We start from the raw sequence: 16,533 nt of genomic DNA, 5'->3' as shown, positions 1-16,533 counted from the left end.
TTTTTTTCCGGGGGCGCGGATCCGCGGATCCCTCCGCCCTTCTAGTCACGGAACCGGGCCGAACCAGCCCGTAAACCGTTGACAGTTATGCTTGGATTCACTCCTCCAAGCTGGGTTCCCTTATGGGTTTGCAAACACCAGGGCTGTCTGCCTCTGATCTGCTTGTTCCTTGCATGCTGTTGGACTGTGACAATCATCCAGGGGCTGTGTGGTCCTGGGAGAACACTGTGCACCCAGCTCCACTCCCTCTGCCTGTCTCATGTGCAACCTCTCCCCTCTACCTGCTTATCTCTTCCCACAAGACTTTGAGCAAAGTGGACCTTGAGGTCTCCACTCTTCCTGTTCAGCTCAAGAGCTATTGCAGACAGACAGATGGAGTCATTGTCATGGACAACACGGCTACTGTAAATTTGGCTGAAAATCTGGTTTAGCAGCCCATGAAAACAATACAAATACGCACAAGTGGCTTTACACTTGCAAAACTCTTCTTCTACTTGAAGAGCTGTGTCAGGATTTGAGCATGGGGTGTGCTGAAACTGAGCCAGCATCACTGTGGCTCTTGACCTCATCCATGCCTTGGCCTCATGGATGGCATTTGAGGTGGTAGAGGCTCCTCACAGCCCTGAGCATCCATAAGCAACAGCTCACGGCAGAACTGATCCCAGCTTGTACTTCATCCCAGTGAACAACCATCTGCAGTCCCCCAGTCCTGAACCATCTCCACCATGCCAGTGACCAGCCTGCATTTGTGACTGGTTACAGCAGCTCTGTGTCAAGAAATGGAACGAGACCACTCATGGACTTGTTTTCACCTGTTGTTACATCCTATGGGCTTAGAAAACATCACGGTTCCCCACCAGTTCTCCTGTGATGCCAAGGAGCCTTAAGTTAATAGAAAGCTGGTGACAGTACCCCTTAGACTACTGGATGTGTTCCCATGTGCCATCACAGGGAAAGGGTCCTCAGCTAGTCCAAATGGGACTCATCTGCCACAACACTGCATTTGGACAGGATTTCATTTAAGCCTGGTGACATACAGAGGCACAAGGGCCTGTCACCTCCCCTATTCCAGAAACCCTGGTTTCTTTTCCAGCCTCACCATGAGACATGCACACTCATAATGCTCCCGACAGGTCAGAGACACCACCACCTTTTACTCCTGAAGAATCTGCACTGTTTTGGCTTCATGGGCAACCTATCCCGTCCCCATACAGCTGCAGCTTCATTCACCTCCACCTCCTCCCCTGGGGGAGTTGAATCCTGGGAGAACCGTGAGCCCCATCAAGATGCAAGACCCTAGACATCTGCAAATAGCTCTAACAACATCCAGGAAGATGAGGCCTGGCCAACAACTGAACCTTTAATCCTCCCCAGATCTGTATATAACTACATTTGCCAACCATGTGCTCCAAACCTGGATCCTTGCTGGAAGACTCAGTGCTGGGCAGGCATGCTGGAGCAAAGGGATCTGCTGGCACCAGGGGGTGGACCCCTACAAGCCATTCTCACCCTGAGCTGTGTCTTGGATCTCCTGATGGCTGTGGGATGCGGTGCTCCTCAGATGTGGAGCTACACAGGTGCTGGGGCAGTGCTGTCCCTTGGTGCCAAGCCAAGCCCTCCCCAGCCCTGCTGCTCCCACACGCCTTCGTGCACTGGTTTTCACGTTACCTCCTGAAGCTTCTCTCTGTGGACTGCTGGCTGGATTTGCCCACAGACCCGTCTGTGCTCTGCCGATGGCCGGAGAGGAGGCTGTCTGTCTCCAGAGGGTACCTGCCGTCCCCTTCTGAGTGCACACTGGGAGTCTCCAGGAATTCCTTGTCATTCCACGTGCCCACTGTCCCATCCAGAGCCTGGTACCTGATCTCTATGGAGATGCTGGTCTGCAAGACACGAAGAAGGAAGGATCATCCCACAAGGGCAATGCAGGGAGGAAGGCAGGTCCTGCAGTACCTGGAAGGCAGGAGGAGCTGTTGCCTTATCTGGTTTGACCTCTCTGCCTCAATTCCCCAAGTCTCTTCACCATCGGCAGATGAAGGTCATGTTGTATTGGTGGTTTCTCTTGGTGTTGCATCACCCATGCTCATTTCTCTCTTACCCGGCCACAGTTTGCACCAGGCTGCTGCCTGGTTTAGAGATCTTGAACAGTTTTTCCAAGACAAGACCCCAACATTTAAAGCCCAGTCAAGTATGTGAGAGTTCATCTTGCTGCAAACAGCCATATCTGTCCTAGTGTCCAAAGTTCTTCTAAAATCACTGCATTGGTCAAAACAATCAGAAAATTATCTCTACTAACAACACGCACATTTTGAAAGGCAAACATCTACAGCTACAAATATTAAAGCAAATAAAACCAAAACCATTCCCCACCTCTGTTCTAAGCTGCAGGTTAGATTGAATGCCAAAGCAATCAATTTTAGACACAAGGACAAGACGTTCCTTGCCAAAGGAAGAATTCAGCACCAGACTCATTTGCAGGGAAAAGGGGGATGGATGCAGGGTCTTTAAGGAAGAGGTGAGAGACACCTTAGGGAGAAATGCCTTGACAGCAATGGGTTCTGCCCTGGGGAAGGTGTGTGAGATGCTCCTTTCCAGCTCTGCGACTCAAGGGTTGCTTGGATGGTATTTTTCATTTGTTTGTTTGTTTGTTTTTTGCAGAAAATCTTCCTTTTCTCATCTCTGTTTTTCAGAGGAGGTACAGCATCCTGAATGCCTCCAACCTCAGCTTGTCAGAGGGAGGATGAAAGGCTGGAAAACATGGGAGGTGGTCTGGAGGAACTCATGAAAAGAAACGAGAAACTGTCAGTGCAATAAAACGCGTGATTTTGTTTTGGGCTGTGCTGACTTTATTCAAGTCATCACTAACTGAAAGGGAAAATAGTAGGTGTAAGCTGAAACTGAGAGAAATCCACACCGTGAAGAAAACTCGGAGTTGTGACAATAAGGAAAATTACTCAGAAATGATTCATTGAAGTGCTGTTGGATTCCTCTGACACTGGATTTCCAAGTATCATTTTTGTGTTATTTTTCTTTATTTTTATTTTTCCCCCACCTGATGAGACAATAATAATGAGTTCTGAGTTGTCCCAGAAGCTCTCTTGTTGAAGGCCTGATTACACCAATATGAAATTCCTCCTGGCTCCACAATTCTTTGGTCTTTTTAGCCCTTTGCTAGGACAAGTCAATAATATTATTAAGGCCAGCTGGAAGCTGCCAGCAATGCTTTGCAGTCAGCAAAGAAAAAAGAAAAAACATTTTTCAACCCTTCCATTGTGTTTGATTGCCGAAAGACGAAGCTGTGCCTGGAAATTGCTTTCTGCCCACCTCCGCCTCCTTAAAACATCCCATCATTTTTCAGCCTCCTGTTCTTCTGAGTTGAAGATGTGGTCATGGTGGGGGTCTCCAAGAACTCCATGTCATTCCATATGCCTACTGTTACGTTTCCACCATCATTCTCCAAGCAAACATCCCAGGCGTTGCCCTCTGTTTGAATTCATCCCCTGGCTGGAGCAATGCCTGGCAGCAGTGTTTGGGGAGGGAATTCGTGAGGCTCATTTGTCTCTGTGCCCCTGAAGTTGCTATGGAGACTGAATGGGAGAAGGCACTGAAATCCAGCCGAAAGCCCCAAATGCAAATACACACTTTCACCTCCTGGCTCTCATTTCAGCAGGGGAGACTTGGAGCTAAGATGTCCCAGAAATGAAGGGGAAATAAAGGGACGTGGCATTTCTGCCCAAAGCAAGTTCCTGCAACCCAAGATTTGTGTGTGTGAATGCACATGGCTTGCGATCTGCAGAAGATAGGGGGGTTCGTCATCTCATCTGTCTTCCTGTCACATCTGCCTTGCCAACACTGTCCTGATCCATAGCAATACACAACGCTCAGCATTTATATTTTCCAGAGCATTCTACAGATACCAATTAAAAAAAAAATAGCAGAGGGGATGTAGACATCGGGTACTCAGAGGGGAGTTGGTGAGCATGTTCAGCCATGGGCTAGGGAAGATTGTTTGTCCTGCAGGTGCCTCCAGTTAGATGCTCTTGGCTTGTAAAGAGGTGAAGGATAGCAAATCACCTCCCTTCATCTGTAAGGGATGTACCCAGTAAGTGCCCAGCCAGGCTCCAAGGTACCAGGCAATGCTGGGACCTCCTCAGTCATAGAATCATAGAATCACCAAGGTTGGAAAAGACCTGAAAGATCATCCACTCCAACCACCCAGTGTCCTAAGTTAGCTTGTCCTAAAATGTCATAGTTTTCAACATCAAGACATTGCCCAGATTTAATTTCCATCTGCTGGTTCTTCCTATCACCCCCTGTGATACTGAGCGGTCTTGAATACAAGGGGTTTTCCTCCTTTGGACGTTTGCATGGACTTCAGGAAAAACAGGGAAATATCAGAAGGTGACCTCTCAAGTCCTGAAATCATCATCACATCCTCAGTCTGTGCTTTCTCCATTTTCTTCTCCCTCCTTAGGACTGGTTTCCTTCTGCTTTTATTCCCTTTACTCTCACAGAACAAGCCAGCTTGTGCCTCCTGCTAATGAAACCATTGGTCTTTTTATTGCTAATTGCTTGTCATTAACACAAGGGTTATACAATTAAAGTGCTACATGCAATTGCACATCTTAATGCTGAGCCTAGAAAGCTGCTTATAAAGGGATAGGAAAGCATTGTGTCTAGCAGAGGAAGGAGGCTAAGTTTCTGTCTCTAGTCAAAACACCATGGTTTTTGATGCACAAGACCAAAAGTCACTGTATTTCTAAGTTATAAAATGCAGTCTCCATGGGAAACAGCTCCTATGAGATGCATTAAACAGCCCTGAAATGTGCTGAGTTATGCAGCACGAAGCTGCCGGTGGGGATTCTATCCCTTAGTTTGGGGAACTGGATGAAGGGTGCAGATCCAGACTGGGTCACTGGCGACAGGACATTTTCAGGTTATTTTTGAGCTGTGTGCAAGCAACTGCACGTCTGTGTGCAGGCTAAGGGGGAAAAGGGGGATTTGTTCTCATTTTGCTTCTGGAGAAAATCCTTTGCACCTGCAGAGCCACTGACCTTTACACCAAGAGTAATGGGATGAAGGTGAGGATTTGGGCATTCGGGTGCACAACACAGGATTGGCTGTTCCCATAGAAAGGGCTGGCAGAGAGGCAGATGGACAGATGGACCAATTCTGAAAGGCAGCTGTGGCCAGTTAGTCCTTGCAATCTACCTGGATGGCCGAATTATTGTCATCTATGAGCGTATCCATCACCTCCACGTGTCCTTCCTCCACCACCTTTTGCAGGACCATCCGGAAAGTGCCGATAAGTCTACGAAACAAAGAAAAGTCAGGTGAGGTGCACTGAGCAGCCAGCAGAGTTCATTTTCGGTGGGAAAGCACTTTGATGGCCAAGAGCCACCACACCGTGTGTGGTTGTTTGGGTTGCTTTATTTATTTAGTTAATTAGTTAGTTGGTTATGTTGCAAAGTGTTGGCCTTTTGAGGAGCTAGACAGGAGATGCAACGCCAAGGATTCTAATTAAAGAGATAGGCAGAGGAGAAGCCGTTTTTGGAGGTAGTGCTGCTGGGATAAAAAGAAAAGGAAACGTTGAGAACGATCAGCCTTAAATTACTAGGGTACAACTAAGGGAACCCAAACTGGACATCTCATCTGGATGTGCCACCCTGCTGGATGTCCTCATGGATTTCCTATCTGGATGTCCCAGCCTGCTGTATACCCTCAAGCAGTGCAGCAGGGCCCAGAGAAGCTGTGTTGTCGCCATCCTACTTTTTCCAAGACCGAACTGGATAAAAAGCTGATCAACCTGCTGCAGGTGATGCTGACCTTGTTTGGAGCATGAGACTGAACTAGAGAACTCCAGAAGAGCCTTCAAATCTGAACTATCCAGTGGTCCTTTGATTTGATCCCATAATATCATTGTTATTTCTGTGGTCTGTTGTGCATGAGGCACACCAAACTCAGTCCCCATGTGGTTGTTGCACCTCCTGCAGTAGGTGACAGCCTCACCTGAGCTGGGACCACGTCTCAGGGGAGACATCCACAGCAAGTATGGATCAAGGGTTTGTTACGCTATTTCTTCTTTCCGAATTTGTTTCTACTCTCGTGCTTGATGGATATGCTGACTTCCACTGTGGGCTGCAACAAATGCCAAGGCTGAGGTGAGAGCACATAACACCTCCAAACCACAATGGCTGTTTCTCCCCAAGCATCTGATCACCACCCAAACTCCTGCAGGATGAGCAGGCTGAAGGCATTTCATTGCTCCTTGCAAATCTTACCTGGGCTCTCTGTTCTCCGCTGCTCTCGCAGCCAGTGAGGGCAGCACAGTGTGCACTAAAAGCAGCCACGTTCATTAAATCAAAACCCACAGTAGATACCATGGAGAGCCCTCTAATAAAAGCCATTACTTATCTGCTGGCTCATGGCTTGTCAGAGAACTGCGACTTTATGTTCTCTGTGTTCTGGTGTTGCACCAGAGGGATCTTCCCAGGCTCAGCTAAGTCAGCCTGAGCAAAGAGCCAGCTGTGAATCAAGAGACACCCAGTGTGGAGAAAGCCCTGAAATATGCAATGTGGCATTGCTTTACACCGCTGGCCTTGCATGTCACCTCCAGTGCTATGAGACTGATGATAGCAAAGATGTTTGATGGCATGCAAATGTTCCTGCAGTGCTCTACTCTGGCAAAAACAAAAATAAAAACAGATGCTGGTTAAGCAAATTTTTGGGGATTTTTTTGCTGATTTATCAGGATGTGATATCAAAGAGGGAGATGGGAACTGCCTACAACATGCATCGGTGGACGGAGGGATCTTCTCCCAGCCCCCATGTAACCCCAGCTTTGGTGCTGTGTCTGCACTGACTTTGGAGATGGACCCACCTGGAGTCCCAAGGTGTCTGACCAGAAATAGGACTGTGTCTTGTTGTTCCATCACACACCACTCACCACGCGGCCTACCCAGGGGGAGTATCATCAGCCCCTTGGAAATGCTGCACAACTCTCAGGTGCAGTGGTGGTGGCTTCTCTGCTCTTCTTAGATCACTGTGGACCCAGAAGATGTGTCTGTAGGTGGGAACATCCCTTACCAGTATAGTGGGAAATGCAAAATGAGCTGAAGCTGCCTGGAAGCAGCCTGATCTCCACAGAACCTGCCTTGAGCTCAGGCTGCCTCCACATTCCTCTTTAGCATCCTCAGGATAATGCTGGAGGCAGGATAACACTGCAATTGCAGCACCACAGCTTGGGGCATTTCAACTTTCCATTTAAGCTGTGGAAAGTGCTCTAAAGTGGTTTCAAGCTACCTTGCAGGGGGGTGGGAACAAGGCTGCGCTCAGTTTACACCAGCTGAACATATATTTTCCATCTGAAATCCCCTTCAGCATGGGGCTCACACCTGCTGCTCCAGCAGCAAACCAGTCTTGGGCTGCAGTTTTTCTGAAGGCATCTCACAGCAGGACACTGAGCTTTTAGTTCAGGGACTGCTGTGTTTGGCTCAGACCTGCTGTGTGGAAAAGACTTTCTACTCTGAGCGTGGACACCACTGGTGCTGGTTGAAGATGGTCATTGGCTTTCTCCAACCAAACCTGGGGGGCTGCAGATCCCCCAGCTCTTTGTTCACCTGTTGAGTCTGTCTCAACCTCTTAGGGAAGGAAATTTTCCCAGCTTCCAACCTGAATCTCCCAAGTCACAGACTGTGCCTATTGCTTCTTGATACTTCTTCAGGTGAACAAATATCCACTTCTCTCTGTAGGCTGCAAACTCCAGCCAAGAGTCAGTTAAGGTATGGTGTTGGTGATGGGTTCAGTTAGTGGCACTGACCATCTCATACTTTGTCATCTCCTCACACCAACAGTGCCTTTGGACTTGGTCCTTGGTGTAGCTGTTGTGGGAGCTGCAGCAATCTGCAGTCTCAAGGCTTTAGGACACAGTAGCAGCAATGTGCTTGGACAGCATCACTCCCTAGAGGCATCTGGATCTGACCCTGTCAAAGTGCATAGCAAAGAGAGGAGGAAAAGAATCCCAGACTCTAACAGGAAGCAAATGTCTCCGGGGGGCATTTCACACACAGCCCTCCTGCTGTGCTGTAGGGGAAACAGGTTAAGAAGAGCAAACAGAATCACAAAACCATAGAGGTTGGAAGGGACCTCTGCAGATCCACCAGTCCATCCTTCCATTAAAGTAGGTTCCCTAGAACAGATAACACACTAAAGCATGAGTTTTAATGTCTCCAGAGAAGGAGACTCCATCACCTCTTTGAGCGGCCTGTTCCAGTGCTCTGGCATTCTTACAGGAAAGAAGTTCTTTGTCATGTTCGTATGGAAGTTCCTGCGTTCCAGTTTGCACCCACTGCCCCTTGTTCTGTCACTGCACACCACTGAAAAGAGCCTGACCCCATACACTTGACCCACCCTTTAGATATTGATAAACATCGATCAGATCCCCTCTCAGCCTTCTCTTCAGTCTTCATTCCCCATCAGGAGATGCTCCAGGCCCCCACCATTTCTGCAGCCCTCCCCTGGGCTCTCTTCAGCAGTTCCCTGTCCTCTTTGAACTGAGGAGCCCAGCACTGGGCTCAGTGCTCCAGATGTGGCCTCCTCAGTGCAGAGCAGAGAGGAGGAGAACCTCCCTTGCCCTGCTGGCCATGCCCTGTGCAATGCACTTCAGGGTCCCATTGGCTTTCTTGTCCACCAGGGCACACTGCTGTCTTATGTTCAACCTTTGATCAACTGTTAGTCAATTGCTGGTCAACCATTGGTTGATTAGAACCCCCAGGTCCTTCCCTGCAGAACTCCCCTCCATCAGCTCAGCCCTTTACCTGTACTAATGTGTGCTGTTATTCCTCCCCAGAAGCAGGGCTCTACGCTTACCCCTGTTGAACTTCATCACGTTCCTCTCAGCCTGTCTGGGTCACTGGCCAGACATACTTCAGCTGACATGTCTGAATGTCATGCTCACATGTGAAATGTGAGCTCTGTAATGCCGGGGATGAGGATACAGTCTCTGGACATAATCATCCCCACTTCCAGCATCACAAGGATTTGTGGCATGAGGTCAGAAACCATCTGCAGCATGCTTGTGGCATGGACAGATTCCAGAGCTATGTCAGGGGAGGATCAGGTGGGGGATAGGGAAAAGCTCTGCCCCAGAGGGTGGTGGGCATGTCTCAGCTCCCAAGGCAGTGGGCAGAGCCCTGAGATGAAGGAGCTCAGGGTGCATTGGATCAGTGCTCTCGGATGTAAGGTTTAGGTTGGGTGGTCCATGTGGAGCCAGGGGTTGGGCTCAACGATCCCTGTAAGTCCCTTCCAATTCAGGATGTTCTATAGTCCTATAATTCTGTGATTCTATGCCCACAGTTTGGAAGAGCATCATGTTCACCTCCGGCACTTTGCCGCTCTCTCAGCTGAGCTACAGTCAAAAGCACATGCTGCCCATATGTGCTCATAATTGCGTGCTGTTACTGCAGCAGGACTGGATAAAAGCAGGAATCTCAGCACCAGTTCTGGCTCTTTGACAGTTTTCCCCTGCTGCAATATCTGAACCATGAAAACAGGCAATGAGCATCTGCTCCTGCCTCCTCAGAAGTGAGATGTTGGCCCTTTCAACACTTTCTTCACACATCTTTGCAAGCTCTTGTGAGACGTGCCTCTGCACTACCCAGCTCTGCTCACAGACCTGAGGTCATGTATGTGTGAAATTACCAGAAAGATGCATGGTGTGAGGTTTGGGGTGATGCCTTCCTTCCTTGAGCCCCTCCCAGCCCACATCTCCTGCAGGCAAGAGCCCAGAAAGAGGGAATGAAATATTCAGCACTTGTCTGCACAGCCTTTCACTTCCGAGTGTTTCATAATTCATCGAGTGCCTTGCTCCCTCCCCTTGCATTTCTGCTCATGGAAAGAGTGAGGGAGTTTTTCTGGGTCACTCGTAATTTTATCAGACTATAGAAACTTCTTCAGTTTCAGACCCAGCCCAGCTGGTTCTGTGCTTAGAGCCATGGATCAGGGAAGTCTGAGACTTCTGCACGCCCCACAGCATGCCATGCTTTGCTCTTTGGACTTGTGGCATGTGCCACCTTTTCATGAGACCCTCTGTGTGCCCAGTGCAGCTTGGGACAGACAGTGTTTTGGGGATGCTGAACCCTGTCAGGCATTGCCAGTGCTGAAGTTCCCTCTCCCTCAAAGCAAGGGCAGCAGCATTAAAGCAAGATGGTAGACCCGTGTCATCTCCAAGGTGGTGGCCAGCAAATTACCATTTGTTTTTCTGTGATTAGACCACCTTCTATGTTCCTGCTCAATAGGCCAGAGAGAGCTGTTGGTGACTTCAGGAGAGGCAGCTCTGCTCTGATTTCAATCTTGCTGCTTCTCTCTGGACAACCCCAGTTTCTCAGCATCCTTTGTAGGCGGTATTGGTGGTAGGTGGACAGTCGGACTAAGGGATGCTGAAGATCTTTTCCAACCTTTAATGATTCTATGATTCTAGGAAGATGTAGGCTCTGAAACTAAACGCCCTTTTTTTTTTCCCAGCGCCAAACACAAAGGTAGAAAAACAAACCAAAACAACAACAAAAAGCCCTAAAACCAAGAACTCCCAGACACAACATCACTGGTTCAACAAGCAACCACACTCGTGTAAGCATCTCTGAGTCATCCCATGTGCACACCTATTCCCACCTCCTGCAGTGCACATAGCGCTCATTTCCAGCATACTCAGCAACTGCAACAGCTCCATACCAGCCTCCTTGGATGTATCTTTCCCCTTCCTGACAGCCCAGACAGTGCTGTTAGTGCTCCCTCTGCATGTGGACGTCCAGGCTGGTTGTGGCTCTGGGCAGCCTGGTCTGCTGGTTGGTGACCCTGCACATAGCAGGGGGTTAAAACTGGATGAGCATTGTGGTCCTTTTCAACCCAGGCCATTCTGTGTTTCTATGGTTCAATGACAAGATTTGGTTCTGTAGGGCTCTGCTGATGCCAGCTTCCCACCTCCAATTGCTGCTGGGATCTTACCATGTGTGCGACAGCTCCAGCACCCACCATGACAAGTTTTGCAGACTTTTCATTTCTTAATCAAAATATTGTGTTGCCACCACATCAAACACTGTGCAGAAGTCTGAGTGCATCCACATTACCACTGTCACTTTTAGCAACCAGGTCTTTAACCTCATCCCAAATTAGTTCCTGACAGGATGCATTTCAAAAAGACAGGGCTGACTGGCACTCGTTATGCTATTCCACCTGTCTGCCTGTCTGTGAATAAAAAATCCATTTGTATTTAACGAGAATTTTTGGCAGCAGTTTGCTTGGGAAAAAAATTAATTCACTGAAGTATCTTTAATATCTGGAGGCTGCTGAGATGGAACAGCTGGATTGTCCTAGATTTCACCAAGTTATCCAGACATTGCAAAAATAATAACAGTTGTGTACACTCACAACTGTCATCTCTGACTTGCCAGCCACAAAGGCTGGGTGAGAAAGGGATGGTAATGAGCTGAGTGATTTGGGAAGCTTTGGCTGAAGAGCTGGATGATTACTGATGAAGCTGCAGTTGGCTGTACAGTGAAAAAGGCTCTTCAGGCTGGTTCAAGATTCATATCAGCCAGAAGGGCAACTGGTTTGCCTCTATCAGCATTATGGTCATTCAGGTTGGAGAAGACCTCCAAGATTACCAAACCCAATCCCTATCCCATTCCACCATGACCACTGACCACGTCCCTCAGTGCCACATCCCTACTGTTCTGGAACAACTCCAGTGACAGTGACCCCATCACCTCCCTCAGCTCTGGCCTTTTTGGGGTTGGTTGGAAGCTCACCTGGGCTCTATGTGCTTTTAAAACTAAAATGTGAGGCTGAGGAATCTTCAAGGACCCTTTCTTCAAAGCTGGCATTACTCAATGAACGAAAATGTGGTGAGCAATTGAAAAACACAAATCAAATCCCAGATGCAAGTCAAAACCTCTTCTGGGAAGGATCCATCCCACCTACGTGGATCTGCCCTGCAGTTTGCTGTTAGCTCCTGAACTCAAATGGAGATGGTCCCAGCATGAGGGAAATCTGTCCCAGCTGCCTTAGATGTGCCTGTGCTGGGAAGAAAATACCTGTGGGAGGTTCTGGTCTTTTTTTAAAATTGACTTCTGAACTTAAGGAAGGTCTCCTCTTGAAAGCACCCAAACACAAACCCCTCCAGGGTTTCATTCAGAGCAACCTGAACTTCTGGCATTACAAAATGCAAAGTGTTCGAAAGGCTGCAAAGCACCATTTTATGTGGAGCCAAACATCAATCCCGCTCTTTTTCCTGTGCCAGTCTTGCCTTGCAAAAATGGGCAAGTTGTATCACATGGTATTGCTGGCGGGGCGGCTGAGCCCACATCTCCACAGCATCTCAGCTGATGAGCTTGCATCTCTGAAACTTCTGTCCTTCCAGGTTCCTGCCCCTGGTGACACCGGTCCAAGAGGTTGGATGAAGGCCTTCTTCAGAAGTCAGTAATCCCTCAGTCCACGAAGGGTGATGGAAAATGAGCAGGATAGAAAGCACTGATTTAATACCAAAGGAAAAAGCATGAAAAGGAGGAGTGCAGCTTGTGGGTCAGGCTGGATGGGGAGCCAGGGCTCTCAGGAAGAACGATCTTTTCGTAATGATAACTCAGACACATCAGGAAGGGCCTCGGTTCATCGAACCCACTCTTCCAGAGCACAGATCTTCTGGCTTATGTCAGATGTCCACCTTAGGGCACACCCCACGGGTATGCAGGTGTTCAAGAAACTCGGGTAGATTTTTCAACCACGAAAATGTCAGATTCAGTATCAGACCTGTAAACTTTTGGTATCCACAAGATCTTGAGAGATCATCCACAGTCCACCGTGTCTGAAGAACCACTTCGTTGTTACTCTGCCTCGAATCATAGAATCCTTAGAGTTGGAAGGGAGCTTTGAAGGTCATCTAATCCAACTCCCCTGCAATGAGCAGGGACATGCACAGCTTGATCTTACAACACAGTTGTAACATAGGACCAGAGGGCTCCTACAACCAATGGCTTGATGCAGGAGCAGCCTATAATTGCACTGGAAAGCGGCCTTCAGAGACTGAAATAGGAAAATATCTTAATGGTGCTGGAACAGTCAAGATTACTGGGTTGTTCTCAGTTACTAAGCCTGGCATAAGATTCCCTCCAAGAAATTTCCCCGTCTGGACATCAAAGTAACAAAGTCTGGAGACCTTAATTATGTATGAAAATTTGAAAGGAGCTCAAAGAAGCTGTTATGAACTGGGGTAAAATCAAACTAAGCAAGGGGCCAATGCGCTCTGACGTTATGCAAACCTTCTGTCTGGGTTAAAAGCATACTCAGTTCCATCTGAGGAGGGGTAGTTTGCTCCCTTTTCACAATTCTCTGCACCATAATAACATCTTGATGCAGAGGCACTGCTCACCCAGGGCATCCCACACTGAGAGGGAAAAGACTTGGGGGCACTGAAGCCCCTGTCCCACTGATGATGCTCCAAGCACTACCTCTGCTATATTTGGCAGCAGGAAGGTCCCAACAGAGCAACTGTGACTCCTGTTGCTTTGCAAACCCAGTTCCAGCCATGCCCACCTCCCCAGCCCCTGCCTTCCAAGCGCTGGCCTGAAAGTGAACTCTGCAGATATCTGGATTACTGGAGAAGACTGGAGCACAAAAGAAAAAAACAAAGCTCTATTTTTGAGCTGCTGAGCTCGATGCTTTACTGAAAGACCTTGCTATTAGCCTCTTTGTCTCCCCATCAGGTAAGGAGAGCCAGCTCCTGACTGCTCTCTGCAGATCGGTTTTCTCTCAGGGATGTTATCTGTGCACCCACCCCGGTATTGCCCAACAGGCAGCAGGCAGCTCTGTAAGGTGGCTGCCCGCCCTTGGCCAGATCCAGTTACTGCTTCTCACCCTGGAGAGGAAAATGGTGACATATGCCCAGCAGGGAGGAAAACGAACCTCCTCAGAGCAAAAGATATTTGGTGTTGTGCATCTTTCTTCATCCTGAGGGGACGTCCTCATTCTAGGGATGGGGAGAATGTGTGGCCCTGTATCACACGCTCTTCTCCTGTGCATCCATCTCCTAGGGCCCTTCGCTGTAGGACCACATGCTATGAACTGTCACACCCATCTCAGAGGTATGTTTTTCAGTTCTCCCCAGGGGAACCAGAAGGGAGAAGACAGAGATAAACGGGCCCCTGTATGAACTCACTACTTCCAATCAGGTCATCAGGTTTTTGGCTTTACCACCTGTTTTCCAGAATGGGATACATGGCATCAGATGAAGCATCTCAGGTAAAACTCATCATTATTGGTCTTCCCCTTTTGTGCAGCATTTCAGGTTGCCAAGAGGCACCAGTAATTTAACCTCCATCAGAATGTGGCACTGCCTGTTATCCACCTGCACCAAAGCAATTTGGTTCATCTTGGCTGGGAGAGTTTCCCAGCCTGGCCAAGGTCTTGGGGCAGAAACTGGAAATTTGTAGGTCTGTAATTAACTGCTCCATCCACTGTGGTGGCTGTAGAGGTGCACTGACCCAATCTGCATGGCAAAGCTTGACGTGGAGCACCCTGCTTCTGCTCAGCCTATTTGGCTCCTGAGAAGATGGCTCCCGTTGAATGTTGGGTAGTGCTGGCTGAAGAAGAGAAGGGGACAGCTTAGGGACGGAGAAGAAGCACCCAAAGGAAATGTCCTTGGGCCACCACAGAAATCAGTAGGTTCTTTACATACTTTTCCTGAAGAAATTGCTGCCAGCCATGGCTGGAGATACATTTCTGTGCTGGAGTGATGGGTAGCATGCCTTGTTCAAGGAGTCCTTATGAGCTATCTCCCCACCTCCATGCTTTACTCCTTCCTTTGTGCACTCAGACATGTACTGCCCTGGGGAACATCTCCCAGGGACAGTCGCTGTCCCAGCCCACATCTCCTTCATGGGCACCAGGGCCAGAAGAGGATTATCTTACCATCTAATTAGCTTCACGGTGATGGCCACTGAGGCAGTAGACAAAAGCAAGGCAATGAGCCACACAGCCACGACTCAGCACCAGATCCCCTCCATTATTCACGGTGGATCTGCATCAGGTGTCATGCCTTTATCTGGAGCTTTGATAAATAGTGCTAATCAGCTGCATGTTAATTATTCACCGTGGCTCACCTTTCCAAACCCTAGAGCTAGGGCACTGCTTCTCCCCACTCCTCTCCCTTTTCTCCAAGACTTTTGTCTGTCTGTCCTCCTCCAACTCATTTCTATGAAATGCTATGCTGCAGTTATGGCACGTGTAAACTGAGGGCTTAATTATTTCTGTATTGTGTGTTGCCATCTTTCCCTTGAGGGAGGTGCCCAGCACCATATTCCAGGGCTTGAACAGTGCTGGGTGCTTTGGCTGGGTATTGCAGTAGTACCCATGGCTGTGTCTTGGCAACGATGTGGTGGTGTGTGCATTTCTCAGCCAGGAGGAGAAATGCTGTGGGTATGAACATAATCTCTGGCTAACACTTTTATATTTCTGACGTGGATAATTCTTTTGCAGGCTGATTCCAGACACTGGTGCTCATATCCAAAACAAATTCCTTCCTCCATCATTAGGCAGCCTGTAGCGCTGGGCTAGGGCTCTACTACCACTGTCTCCTTTGGGCTCCTGGTTGTCTTCTGCCTCAAGGAATTTCAGCCTTCCCAGCCCATCCTTCGGCCAATTCTCCGTTTCCTGAGCCCAAAGAATGTGGCCCTGGGGCAAAGTTTGCTGTGGGTTCCACTCCATTACCTACTCGTCATGCCATGCAGCTGTGCATGGGTGCCTGAGACAAGTGCAGGCTGGAAGATAGAACTTGGGATCTACAGGAGATGTGTTCCTTCCTGAGACTGGATTCCCAAAGGGCACTGGACACATGCATCAGCTCTGAGCTGAGCCCTCATTCCCATAGCTACTTGTACTGCAAAGAGAAAGTGAAACTCCTTTTGGGATTTGGCTTACCACTGTTTTCAAAGGAAAATAAACTTGGGCAGTTGTTCCCATTTAGAATCATTTGAGTTGGAAGGGACCCTTAAAGGTCATTTGCATGAGCCCATGACACAGTATTTCATCACAGTCATTAGCTGATGGCTGAGGATACACACTGATTTGGTAGTGTTCTGAAGAACAAATTCACCCTCATAATTACCCATAATAATGGGTTATTTGGCCAATGGTCAGCCATTTTGTGAGTCCTCATTTTAAATTTATGACATCTTGGCGGAAGCCTAGAGCACTGCCAGGGATGAGGCACCCACAGCTCTTGGGCAACATATGCCAGAGCCTCACCGCCCTCATACTGAATAATTTCTTGCCTATCACTGAATCCCCTGATAAATAATCCTTCCCATCTTTCCTGCAGCCCCTTTAGGTACTGAAAGGCTGCAGTAAGGTCTCCCCAGAGACTTCTTTTCTCCAGGAAGAAGGCCCTTGTTTCTTAGCCTGTCCCCACAGGAGAGGTGCCCCAGCCCTCTGAGCATCCTCGTGGCCTCCTCCAGACCTTCTCCAACAGCACCATATCTTTCTTATGGA

General features: G+C 48.5%; 1 protein-coding gene across 3 annotated transcripts in view; it reads right to left on the bottom strand.

The window, feature by feature from the left end:
* The window catches only part of OTOF (otoferlin), a 71,996-nt gene that overhangs the window by 44,244 nt on the left and 11,219 nt on the right, over positions 1-16,533 (bottom strand). For all 3 annotated transcript variants that reach the window (XM_031552646.1, XM_003204581.4, XM_010708059.3), the window contains exons 4-5: positions 5,209-5,308; positions 1,669-1,880 (exon numbers count right to left, since the gene is read on the bottom strand). In XM_031552646.1, the coding sequence (XP_031408506.1) occupies positions 1,669-1,880; positions 5,209-5,308 (312 nt within the window). The remainder of the gene's footprint in view (positions 1-1,668; positions 1,881-5,208; positions 5,309-16,533) is intronic.

The sequence above is a fragment of the Meleagris gallopavo genome, chromosome 2, assembly GCF_000146605.3.
Source record: "Meleagris gallopavo isolate NT-WF06-2002-E0010 breed Aviagen turkey brand Nicholas breeding stock chromosome 2, Turkey_5.1, whole genome shotgun sequence".
Classification (NCBI taxonomy): Eukaryota; Metazoa; Chordata; class Aves; order Galliformes; family Phasianidae; genus Meleagris; species Meleagris gallopavo.
Note: the sequence above shows the minus strand (reverse complement) of the source record. Positions and strands in the feature narration are given on the sequence as shown.